The following is a 13,459-nucleotide window of genomic DNA, read 5'->3' as shown; positions in this document are numbered from 1 at the left end:
TAGATTCAACATGTTTACCAATCGTTGCCAATTGATCACATAGGGCATGAAATTTTCAACCAAACTCTACAACAGAGGATGAACCCTTGATGATCTGTCGAAGTTGATCACGTAGATTCTAAATGCGCTCGACGTAGGAGTTGCTGTAAGCATCTTCTAAGGCCAACCAGATGTTGCGTGTAGAGGACATACCAACAATTTCGGAGAAAACTTCTTTAGATTGGGAGGCTTGAAGGAGAATAACAACCCTTTGATTAGCGGATTTCCAAGCAGCAAAATCAGGGCTTGGAGTCGATTTGCCATCAATGATTAATGTAGGTGACGACGCATAGGAGGTGCCATCAACGAAGGGCAACAAGTTCTGATAAAAGAGAAGGGGAAGAATTTGATTCTTCCACAACAGGTAGTTTGAAGGTGTGAGACGATTGGAGATGAGATGTAGAACTGTATTCATGGAGATGAGGGAATCAGAAGATGAACTAGCCATGAAGAAGATGAAGATGAGAAAAAAAGAACGGAAGAGGGGAAGAGGATCGGTTAACGCTCTGATACCATATGAGCGTAACTCACAAAAACTATCTTATGCCCAATTAGGCAGGGAGAAATTGAATAAATAGAATAAAAAATTACAAATACACCCTTGGATAAATACAAAAAGACACAACTAGCTAATATTTTCTAATAAATTCCACGTAAGTTTCAACTCTACATATATACAAACTAGGAAAGGGAGGAAGATCTGGTGAAAGAAAGAAGCAGACGAGGAACAATGGTGATGGCGTGGTGCATGGTCATCGGGAACCAATAAAGAGAAGAAGGTAGGCGACATAGGTAAGGGGTGGCAACGGATGTGGGTTCCGACAACGGATTGTGGTGACTTGGTCGTTGAAACTGTTGTCGTCGTTGAAGTTATTGTCGACAATGGAGGGAAAACATCAAATGAGCTGTTGTCAATGGAGAGACAAAGAAACATGAAGCTCCATGAAGGAGCCATGGCTTTAGAACATTTTCTTAATAGTTTATAGAAAGGATCCCTCAAATATTAAAAAAAAGAGGCATTTTTGTCATTTTACACCCATTTAATGGATTTCCATTGACATAACTACTTTAGAACATACGGTATGGGCAACGAGAAGTGATGTTTTTGCTGATGTGACATCTCATAACATGGTCATAAAAACATGAACACCATTTCCCCCTCGGTGTTATGGCATATTTTGTTGGCGTTATGACATATTGAAATAGAAACATTGATTGACTGCACATTTATTCTCTCTCTATTTTTCTCCTCTTAACCTCTTCATAACATGGTAATAACATCATAAACACCATTTCTCCCTTGGTGTTATAACACCACCTCAACAGTCCTATACCTAATGCTCTTAGAGACCACAAATGCAACTTTTGTAAACCATAATGCCAGCCATATAAAAAATTAGACTAAAAATTAAGATAGGCGTAAACCACAAGGACCAAAACTGTAATTTTCTATTGTATTTATAGTTTGGTCGATGCATAATGAAAAAGATACATGAAAAATCTTTTGCTAATCATAATAAGGTTTTGCATTATCAAGGAGATTAGGGAGTGAAACAGATGTCAGAAGTAGGCGAACAAGTAAAAGGGGCAAACGAAGGAAACCCTAACTCCCAAAGATGTGATGTTCAAGCTGAAATATAGCGTTTACAAGAGGAAATCTTTTTAAGAATCGACAAATCATGCGTAGGATATTTGCTCTATTCATCATTGCTTAGTAGATTCAATTCCGGTAACCATGATTTGTGTCGGCTTCTCCACTCCCGAAATAAGTTCTCTCTCTCTCTCTCTCTCATACATACACAAATTGGATATGGATAACAACCAACAAGTTCTCTTACAACACAATCAACTATTTAATTTGCAGGCTTGCTATGTTAGAGAAAAAGTCACCAATGCTAACTCAGATGGTTCCTTTAGGGCATCTCCAACCCACCCCCAAACTCTATTTATTCCCCCATTCTTCTCCAACCCTACCCTATTTTTACCTCCATTTTTGGAGATATAAATAGTATTCCCCCATATATGGGGGAATACTATTCATATCTCCAAAAATGGAGGTGAAGTTTGGTTGTCAATTTTAGTCTCTCTCATTTTTATTTTATACATTTCTAGTTTATTTTATCTACTAATAATAATTTAAATAATGGGGGAATACTATTCATATCTCCAAAAATGAAGGTGAAGTTTGGTTGTCAATTTTAGTCCCTTTTATTTTTATTTTATACATTTCTAGTTTATTTTATCTACTAATAATAATTTAAATACATTATTTAATATTTATAATATAATGTTATATACTAATTTATATTAATTAATCATAAATATAGAGTTTAATTAGTAGATGGGTGTATTTGACAATATATATAAGTTATAAAAATGGAATATTCCAAGAATATACTTTTTGAGGTAAAAAATGGGGTAGAAAATGGAGTAAGGTTGGAGATGAAACACTGTTTACTCCATTTTTTACTCTATTTATGGGGAAAAAAATAAAGATGGATTGGAAATGGTCTTAGCAGGCAAGTTTTTGTGTCTATTTCATGCATTGAGTAAATTGCATTTTTGGTCTATGAGTTTGTTCAAAAGTTTCTGGTTTGGTCCAAAATAGTTTTCTTCTTCGGTTTTGGTGCCTATTTTCAACTGTTGTAAGGATCAATCAGGGCATCAGGCACCGCAATTACAAAAGAAGTAACTTTAACGAATACTGTTTTTTGAGCAAACTCATGGACAAAAGTTCAAAATAGGCATCAAAACTGAAAAAGGAAACTATTTGGGTCCAGAACTGTAATTTTTGAATAAACTAAGGGACCAAAAATGTAATTTTCTCATTTGATGTGAAACACATTTCAAATTATCTCAAGTGATGGGTTTGATTATCTTTCTACTAATTTATTGTTTTCTTAAAAAAAAACAGATTTAAAAGAAATGCAAATGTAGCTAAATCAGGTGTTGCAAAGAATGTGCGCGAAGTTGGGAAACAAATGAAGGAAATAATTGATGATATTTTGCATCCTTCTCGAAGACCGCCAAAGTAAAAAAAATGGACATATTATTTTTACCATGATAATTACAAAAATTAGTTCCATATGCTTACTTTTGTAGATGCAAAAAATTTAGAATTGCAGAAATTAGTTCCATGTTTACTTTTGTAGATATTTTGAATCTGGATGAGAATTTAGAATTTTGTTGTTAAACCAAGATACATGAACGACAACTGAACAAACCAATTTTGGCTGTTATTCTCATGCTGCTTTTGAAGTAAATTTCACTTTGATATCATATGTCACGTAATGCTTTTGTGGATCAAAATCAACCTGTCACAATTTAAAGTTTCTACTCCATAAGGTCGATGACTTGATATAACACGAGAGGTGCACAAAACCCGAATCTGATCCGATCCGGTTTCGCTTCCGTCATCATCAATCTGGTTTGCCTTAATCCGATCCTGTTTCAAACCGGTTTTGACTGGTTTCCAATGGAAGATACAAATCGGTTTGATCTGGTTTTTGTTGGGTTAGAACTAGGGATGAGCAATAGGCCAGACCCAGACCGGCTCGTAGACCGAAAACCCGAAGACCAAATATCATTAATTGCCTTACCCGAAAACCAGATCGTTTTTTGGTGTATCGGGTTCGGGTTTGGTTTGGTCCTGTTTCAGGTAGTAAACTGGGTTTCGGGTTTTGGACCGAATTAGACTTTAACAATGTTGTTTACGGTTTCTGTCCGGTCTTGTGTCGGGTACCAAATTGGATTTCATATCTTTCTTGTTTATGTTTTCGAGTTTTGTTTGTCGTGTTATTCTCTAGTCTCTAGTAGGGGTGTGCAACAAACCGCATAAACCGCACACACCGCACCGCATAATACGGTTTTCAATGTTCGCGGTGCGGTTTGTAGTTTTTGTAAACTGCAATATATAGTGCAGTTTGCGGTTTATGATATATATATATATATATATATATATATATATATATATATATATATATATATATATATATATATATATATATATATATATATATATATATATATAATTAATTTTAAGAACCATTCGGTCATTAGAATATCAAGTTATATTTCAAAAACGTTTTGTGATTCATCATAAATTTTATACTTAAAAATGGCATCATTGCAATTTTATAATTAAGAATGTATTAGTTCGCATGTATAAACATTCTAAACTCTTTTTTGAATTAAAACCATTCTAATTTCTTGAATCAAAAACATTATATGTAATATTAACAAATGTATTCTATGAATTTTTTCATTTCACTTCACGATTGGTACATAAAGAAAAAATAATTGTAGATTTTAAACATCATGTGTCCTTGATTAAGCACTACATGGACCAAAAAAATTAGTTTTTCTAATTATGTTTTTTTAGATAGTAAGCAACACATAAATATAAAAAAAACTAAAAAAATATTCTCCAACCGCGAACCGCATTAAAACCGTCCGCACCGCACCAAACCGCAAAACGCGGTTTAGAACATTCGCGGTGCGGTTTGCGGTTTTCGTAAATCTCAAACCGCACATGTGGTGCAGTTTGCGGTTTTCACTCTAAACCGCACCAAACCGCACCGCGCACACCCCTAGACTCTCTAGTATATTATTTTAAATTATAATTTTACTATGTAACATCTATTATTCGTATCTTTGTTGTACGTACAATTCAACTAAAAAAATACATAAAATATAAGTATTATTTGTGGCTTTTGTTCGAAAACATCCGGTAACAATTTTTTTTAATCGTAGGTGTATGTATAATTTTTACTTTTTGAGGAATGTTTGAATTCAATTAAATTGTTCCATTCTTAAAGTATGGAGGATTTAAACACGTTGTTTTCATAAAAAGTCATTTATGAGCTTGATATGGTATAATAATAACATTTTGATTAGTTTTTAACGAGATGAAATATTTTGAAGATTACATGTCTATAAGCTTTTCATGTAAGATAGTAAAGTAAAATGTAGAGATTTTAACTACGAATTTATAATGAAAACATGATATAAATGTATGTAATGTTAAATGAATTTCAAACATAATTTGATTGGATTATTAAAACATGTAACATTTTAGAAATCTTGCAATATAACATGAATTAATAATTCAATATTTAAATCTATATATTTTAAAATTATGATGATATTTATAAAAGAAATTAAGGTGAAAATGTTTTATGGTCTTGTCCGGGTTAAATCCCGTATTTCGGGTACGGTCCGGTCCAAACCCGAAACCCGATTATTGGTAAAAACAAAACCCGAAAACCGGTCACTAATATGAATACTCAGTCCGGTCCCAATTTTTTTCGGTCCGGTCCGGACCAACGGGTCGTATGCTCATCCCTGGTTTGAATGGATTTTTGAGCGGTTTTCAAACCGGTTTTTGGAAAATCCAGTTTACGATTCCTGGTATTAAATCCGATTTATAATGTAGGATTATGATCTGATTTACAATTTGGTTTTAAATATGATCCGATCCGATTTTGACAAAACTGGTTTTGACCCAATCCGGTTTCGGATTGGATCCAGTTTTTGAATAGTGAAATCGGTTTTTGTATGCATCTCTATATAACAGACAATTTAAGTAAAAATATTGGTGTTAACTACATAAAAGAGAAAAATGGTTCTTATAACAAAAATGACAGACTTTTACTAATTCAAATAAGTGACATCAATATCATAAATGTTACAATGAAAAAATGTTATCTTAATTTAATACTTCTAATATTTAAAACTAATGATCTTTACCAGTGTATCATGTAATCATATATATGACTATGACATTCAAATTATGTAATAGTAAGTTTTTTTAAAGGAAAAATGGAGTCTTTAATTTACTGATGAATTATACCACTGACATAAACAAACTTGAATCCTAAGCCATATAGCTGAGGGCATCATGTCAACACTAGGGGTGTTGATCGGATAATATTTTCAGGTTTTGGATAATTCGAGTTTTTTATGTTAAAAAAAATTACCCGTTACCCGACCCAAATTAAGTTCGTGTAATTCGGGTAGTGGGTCGGGTTTGGATAATTCGGGTATTAACCGAAATATATAATTTTTTTAAATGACACCTAAAAATAAATTTAATGAAATAAATATATCGTGCTCTATTAGTCTTGTTTATATAAACAAACGAGACATAAACGAAGTTACTCAAACTTTAAACATTGATATTTTTTAGTCAATAATAATTGAGATATCAAGTAATCTTTTAACAGTTTAATCTAATCTAATAAGATGTTAAAAAAATAAATAATTAAAGATCTTAGTTTAAAAGTTTAAAATGTTTAAGGTAATTGTAGCCAAAATTTTGCCATGTTATGAAGTTTTGTCAACATAATGAGTTTGTTAGTTGTAATAAAAACTATAATCTACAAAATAATTAAAAAAAATGTTTTTAATATTGTTGGTGCCATACTTCCATAATAAAGAGATTCATCTTTTACAATAATGATAGTTAGTTTAAGCATGAGCAAATACCTGCTATAAAGTACAAACTACGAAAGAAAAAAAAAAGAATTTTTAAAATAATTTGGGTATACCCGAAACCTAACAAACGTACCCTATACCCGGCCTGAAAAAAATCAGGTTACCCGAATACCTGAAAAAATTTACCCGATACTCGATATACCCGATACCCAAAAAAATCGGGCGGATAATTCAGGTAACAGGTATTTCGACAGGGCTAGTCAACACTAGCTAACATATATGTCATTTGGTATGAAAATCATGACTTTTAACCTCAAACTAATTAATGAAAAAAAAACGAAACATTCAAGTTTTATATGTTATTCAAGTATTTCAATACCAAAAGGCTTGTAACCTAGAGATATTATATGTATTGAAAAGGCACCCATCCCCTAAGTGGTCCACTTCTTATATGAATAAATGGTGTTGAATTAGGAGTATGACCAGTGGATATGTGTGTTGTTCTAAAATCATTCAAGTATTTTAATACAATTAAATGTGTTTTCAAAGTTAACCTTTGAAAGAAAAGAGACCCCAAACGTTACATCCTTTAAATGAGTTGCAACACCCGTCCTCCTCCATCGTCTCTAATCTTTACAAATAATTTTTTTTTCTTTTGCCTAATCTTTTTAGGTTTTGATTTGGTTTAGAAATCAGAAATGTTATATGAGAAGTTGAAATCGGCAAGGTTTGGCTTTTAAGCATCTCAAGAACACCATTTGCCTAATCTTGATAGTAGGGTTTTAGGTTTGATTTTGGTTGATTGTGGGTTTTGATTTGATTCCGTTTGTAGGTTTCGATTTGATTTGGTTTTAGTTTCTTTTGACTTGGTTAATTGGTCATGGTTTTCGAAGGTGACTGATTGTGGTTGTTGGGACAAACTCATCATAGTTGTGAGAGTTGAAGAGTTACAAGAAACTCCATAATCGATTCCATTTTTATTATTTTAATTTATAAAAAGCAAAAAGTTAATAAATAAATTATAAAATAAGAGAAATTAAATATCCTTTTACTTTTTGTTCCTAAAAATCTTCCTATCCAATTAAATGATAACATATGTTACATTTAATATTTATTTATAATAATTTTGTTTGAGAGATCAAACCAAACCATAGTAAAAAAAAATTATAAATCATTTACGTAGATTACATTAAACGATAATTTATGTAATTTACTTTAACTTTAAATTTTAACTAAACACCAACACCAATGAATGTTAATAAAAAGAAGTTTACAAACGTGAGTGTCACATTCAAAATCATTTTTATTTCCTCGAGTAATTTTCATTGCAAAACAGATGATATCAAAAAAAATAGATGGACCAGATCAAGATGGGTCCCAATCTCAGTCTCCTTTTTTTTTTTTTCGTGGGAAAGGTCTCCTTTGACCACCATCATCTCTCCTCCTTCCACCCGTTTACTTCACATTTTCTTAATAATTGTCCTATTCTCACTGTATATTCTCCACCTTATATGTATGCATTTAATAATCAACCTCAATGAATTTAATCTTTATTCCGACAAAACCCTTGTCAAATATGCGATTTTGATTCACTTTGGTTGAGTTCCAAGACATGGGTGCCTGTTTGTCAACCACCAAGATCAGTGGCTCCAACAGCACCACCCCCTCCAACGCCGATCACCGCCGGACAGCAACAGCCACCGGCAAGCATAATGAAGGTGGGTCTAATGTCAAATCCCATACACCCACAGAGATCCACAGGAATCAAAAACAAAAACAGAAGACCCAGCAGCAGAATAATCATAAAAACAAGAGGAAAGAAAAGTCTACTTCAAGAAAAGGGGTGATTCCATGTGGGAAAACAACAGATTTTGGGTATCTTAAAGATTTTGATAGTCACTATTCAACTGGGAAATTGTTGGGTCATGGTCAATTTGGGTACACCTACGTTGCTATAGATAAATCTAATGGAGATCGTGTAGCTGTCAAGAAAATTGACAAAAATAAGGTAAAATTTGACGTTTTTCTTGTTTTCCGAAGGTGTCTTCAGTTCCTAAAATGAACAGATGTGTGTGATCAAAAGATCGGAGATCTTGAATTTGATAATTCGATTATTCTCGATGCAAGAGTTGACCAATTGTTTGACTCATGACTCTTTGGTATTCCATTTTTCCACAGATGATCCTTCCGATTGCTGTGGAAGATGTTAAGAGAGAAGTGAAGATATTGCAAGCCTTAAGTGGTCACGAAAATGTGGTTCAGTTTCATAACGCATATGAAGATAGCTCCTACGTATACATAGTTATGGAGTATGTCTTTTCAGTGCTTCAATTCCAATTGAATTCCGATTTAAATTACGCAACTTTGGTTCTTGCTAATTTGCTGAAACTTGACCTTATGATTACCCTTTTCAGGTTATGTGAGGGTGGGGAGTTGCTGGACAGAATTTTAGGAAAGTAAGAACTCGTCACTATTCCCATCTCGTTAAAAGATGTTGACTTTTATGGTCAAGTCTACTAATCTTTAACTTTAAAAGTTATTTAGAATGTGTGATGAATTCGATACCCCCATTATGTGCATATTAGAAACACATCTCTTAGATGATAAGTAGGCATCGAGTTTTCAGTATAAAACTTAAAGGATTTCTATCAAATTATTAAGTTGAATGCTTAGTCCTTTTGACCACAAAAGTCAAAGCATGGTTTTTCTTTTATCCAGGAAAGATAGTCGTTACTCTGAGAAAGATGCAGCAATTGTTGTAAGGCAAATGCTTAAAGTTGCTGCTGAATGCCATTTACACGGTTTAGTACACCGTGACATGAAACCAGAGGTATAAAAACACAAATCCATTCTATCTTATATCAATGTTCAAAAAGACAATTTTAACCTTTTGTATTTTATAGAATTTTCTTTTCAAGTCGAAGAAAGACGATTCACACTTAAAGGCTACAGATTTCGGTCTATCCGACTTCATAAGGCCAGGTCAGTTTAATATCCTTTTTTTTTTTGTACAAAAACAACTTTAAACTTTTTAAGAATGAGTGATTTTGGACATAATATAATATAATGTAATCTTTGTGTTTTTTTGTAGGAAGGAAGTTTACTGATATTGTTGGAAGTGCATACTATGTTGCACCTGAAGTATTGAAACGAAAATCAGGGCCTGAATCCGATGTTTGGAGTATAGGTGTGATCACATACATTTTACTTTGTGGGCGTCGCCCCTTTTGGGATAAAACTGAAGATGGGATTTTTAAAGAGGTATTTTTATTCAAAAATTTACATATTTTGTGATACATTTGTTAGTAATTTCCTAGATTATTACGAATTTATAGGTTTTAAAAAACAAACCTGATTTTAAACGCAAACCATGGCCAAACATAAGCGCGAGTGCTAAAGATTTGATCAAGAAATTGCTCGTCAAAGATCCTCGTGCAAGATTTACTGCTGCTCAAGCCCTATGTAAGCTTCTTTCTCGTTTTTTCTTATTTATTTATGGATAGAAAATCATCGGTTGTGTTTTATTTGTGAATTATATTTATATTTGGGTATATGGTGAACTTTTATAGCACACCCATGGGTTCGAGAAGATGGAAATGCTTCTGAAATTCCTCTTGACATTTCCGTTTTATCCAACATGCGCAAATTTGTGAAATACAGTCGCCTAAAACAGTTTGCTCTAAGAGTAAGTGTTTATCTTGCATTTAGTCGTTAGTGATCCCAAATAATTTCTTTTAAGAATCGATGTTTTTACACAGGCTTTAGCTAGCACGCTTGATGAAGAGGAGATATCGGATCTTAGAGATCAGTTTCATGCGATTGATATAGATAAAAATGGTGCTATTAGTCTCGAGGAAATGAGAGAGGTAACTTTGACCTCAAAAAGTCAAACTATATATTCTACTTGCTAACTCTTTACTGAAAGTGAAAAATCACTCTTTTTGTAACAGGCCCTTGCTAAAGATCTTCCATGGAAGATGAAAGACTCACGTGTTTCAGAGATTCTAGAAGCTGTAAGCCTGTCCTTTTTTTGTAAATATAGTAGCGTCAATTGACGAAGTTTGTTCGTTTGACCTCAAAAGTCAAAGTTTAGTTTAAATTTTCATGATTTGTAAATGTTGTGATATGCAGATAGATGGTAACACAGATGGGCTTGTAAATTTCACGGAATTTGTTGCAGCCACTCTCCATGTTCATCAATTGGAAGAACACAACTCTGAAAAATGGCAACATTTGTCAAAGGCTGCGTTTGAGAAATTTGATGTTGATAAAGACGGATATATAACTCCAGAAGAACTCAGAATGGTAAGCCATTGCATTTCAAAAATTAGATGCAAATTTTGACTTTTTAGTCAAAAGTCAAACTTAAAAAAACCACCTTGTTATCCGCTTTTGTAGCATACGGGCTTAAAGGGTTCAGTTGATCCACTTTTGGAAGAGGCTGATATCGATAAAGATGGTAAAATTAGTTTGTTGGAGTTTCGTAGACTTTTAAGAACCGCAAGCATTAGTCCACGCCCACGGCCCAACCACCACCACCACAACAACAACAACAACAACAACAACAACAACAGTATCCAAATCCCATCAAGTCATGGGGTAGGGGTGAGGGTAGATGTAGACAGTCATACCAGTACCCAAGGGTAGTTCCATAAGCAATGTTACAAACATTTGCTAAGTAATATTTGCATAAGGTCAAGAGTTTCGGTTTTTCACTTTTGTCTATTTTATTTATAATAACAAATAGTTGGACTCGTGTTCGCACGAGAATTTGTATTTGTATGTAAAAAAACATAGGTCGTGTTGGTGTACAACTTTTTAAGTTTGTATAGTTTTCCTTTAGTTGTATAAAATAATGTTTTGAATAAGATGGATTATATGTAGTGTATGTTCTTATAAGAAGTTTGATATGAATCCATTTGACTCGTTTAAATCTTGTCACCAAGGAAAATAATGTTTTATAAATTATGATACTAGCTTCAACTTGTAGTAAATAGCATTAACAGGAAGGGTGATAAGGCTGCACGGTGTGGGTGCGGTTCCAGACCGCACCTTGTGCCACATAGACTTGGAACACCGCCCCCAGACAGCGGTCTGGTGCGGTCTTGGCCGCAGTGCGGCTAGGGAATACCGCGAATTTTGATTGGTCCTTGGGTGTTGACTGGCTTTTTGACCGTTGAATGGTCTTTGTGGTTAATTTTTTTTTTTAACTTTAGTACACACACACACACACACACACACACATATATATATATATATATATATATATATATATATATATATATATATATATATATATATATATATATATATATATATATATATATATATATATTACCATTCTACACAACATTTTTACACAACTTTTTATCATATCTTTATTCTTTTTTTCTATTTTTTATTGAAAAATGTGATCTTCCAAACGACCCAGCAAAGAAAAACACCAGTCAGAAATATCAACACCTCACTACCTTCATTTGATCAACCGATTTTCTCACCTCCGTATTACTACTACGGCGGTATGTTTCCGTATTTTTAAAATTATGTTTTTTTTACTAAAAAAATAAGTTTTATTAAATTAAAATAGGTAACAAAAAAACAAAAAAAATAAAAATAAAAACTAAAAGTGTGGCACCACTCCTTTGGTGTGGCAAGAAACCACACTTGAGTGGTAAAAAATAACATGACGCTTATGTGGCGGGGAGGGAGTACGGTTTCGGTGTCACCACACCCTCCAGCCTAATGGTGAAAATATTATTTCATGTTGTTCCAAAATATTTGTTTTATATAATGATTTTTGTGTGTAAAAGCCAATCACTTTTTTTTTCTTCTAAAAAATGGATTCTTGAACTCTGTTTGTTGATGATATCTGGTCTTAATTTAAAACCTAAATCAACCCAATTTTTTTTACTGAAATTGTTCTCAATCAACCCAATTTTCTTTTTACTGAAAATTGAAATTTCATCTTTGTTCCGGACAGAATTTGAACCTACAAACTCATGATGGAAGGTATCTCATTATATTGCTACGACAAAGGTCTTTTGATACACATCTTGATATGTTAATGAATGTTATTTTAATATCAAATCATCAAATGTTTCAAGGACAATAAAATATGTTTACAACCAAATAATAATTTGAATACAATCAATTCATTATATTATAGGTAATGAAATCCATTTTTATAAATATATAATACCTTTGATGTTGACTTTGAAAAAAAGGATATCTTAAAATAAAATGGTGTGGACACTTGACATTATGGACTCTTTAAACCACTGAACCAATATTTGGAGGCCAATAACTTATAGTGTAATGTATATGTTTTCTTTATCTCCATTGAATTTTCTTTTCAAGTCTTCAAACACTTAAAGGCTACAAATTTTTGTCTATCTATTTAATATTTGCAAGGCCATGTCAGTTTAACTTTTCTAACCATCCTATGAAATATGAATCAACATTTAAGTGAATACAAAAATAACATTAAAATGAATGAGCGATTTTGGACAAAAGGAGCCAAGTTAAGTAGAATATTTATTTTTTGTATTTTTACTTCCATAATATATCGTAAAGCATTCTTTCTTACAAAATAGGTTGGTTTTATTTTCATTTTTTGCAAGAATAGTTAATAAATTAGTTTTCAGTCATATGAAAAGTTATCATAATTAAATCTTCGTCCTTTCTTTAGGACAAAGAAAACATCTTTAGAAACCTTTTTGATTATTCTTCTTTTTTCAAAGTTAATAGTCCCTTTGACTTAAAAAGCAACCAACAAATAACCTTGTTATCGGCTTTTGTAGCATACTAGGTTGAAGGGTTCGATTGATCCACTTTTGGAAGAGACTAGTGTTGACAAATATGGTAAGGTTAGCATACCATAGCTTCTTAGATTGTTAAGAACCGCAAGCATCAGCCCATGGACAATCACGTACAAATTAACAGTAAAACAAGGTCAAAAGTTTGGGTTTTTTTTTTCAATGTAGTC

The 13,459-nt window shown here is 32.7% G+C and overlaps 1 protein-coding gene across 1 annotated transcript; it reads left to right on the top strand.

Annotated features, from left to right (window-relative positions):
- The first annotated feature begins 7,898 nt into the window (after positions 1-7,898).
- On the top strand, positions 7,899-11,357 carry LOC111913358 (calcium-dependent protein kinase 28). The gene is made up of 12 exons (XM_023909081.3): positions 7,899-8,482; positions 8,653-8,783; positions 8,889-8,930; positions 9,193-9,304; positions 9,378-9,456; positions 9,566-9,735; positions 9,810-9,936; positions 10,044-10,159; positions 10,233-10,340; positions 10,425-10,487; positions 10,606-10,779; positions 10,873-11,357. The coding sequence occupies exons 1-12, from the start codon at positions 8,087-8,089 to the stop codon at positions 11,119-11,121; spliced, it is 1,767 nt and encodes a 588-aa protein (XP_023764849.1). The 5' UTR covers positions 7,899-8,086; the 3' UTR covers positions 11,122-11,357.
- The last annotated feature ends 2,102 nt before the right edge of the window (positions 11,358-13,459 follow it).

Source organism: Lactuca sativa, chromosome 2 (genome assembly GCF_002870075.4).
Source record: "Lactuca sativa cultivar Salinas chromosome 2, Lsat_Salinas_v11, whole genome shotgun sequence".
Classification (NCBI taxonomy): domain Eukaryota; kingdom Viridiplantae; phylum Streptophyta; class Magnoliopsida; order Asterales; family Asteraceae; genus Lactuca; species Lactuca sativa.
This window is presented reverse-complemented; position numbering and strand designations above follow the sequence as displayed.

Excerpts from the sequence above, each read along its gene's own strand:
- LOC111913358 (XM_023909081.3), top strand. The coding sequence starts at position 8,087 with ATGGGTGCCTGTTTGTCAACCACCAAGATCAGTGGCTCCAACAGCACC. Across the intron at positions 9,457-9,565 it reads ATCCGACTTCATAAGGCCAG|GAAGGAAGTTTACTGATATT; the intron begins GTCAGTTTAATA and ends GTTTTTTTGTAG. Across the intron at positions 9,736-9,809 it reads AAGATGGGATTTTTAAAGAG|GTTTTAAAAAACAAACCTGA; the intron begins GTATTTTTATTC and ends ACGAATTTATAG.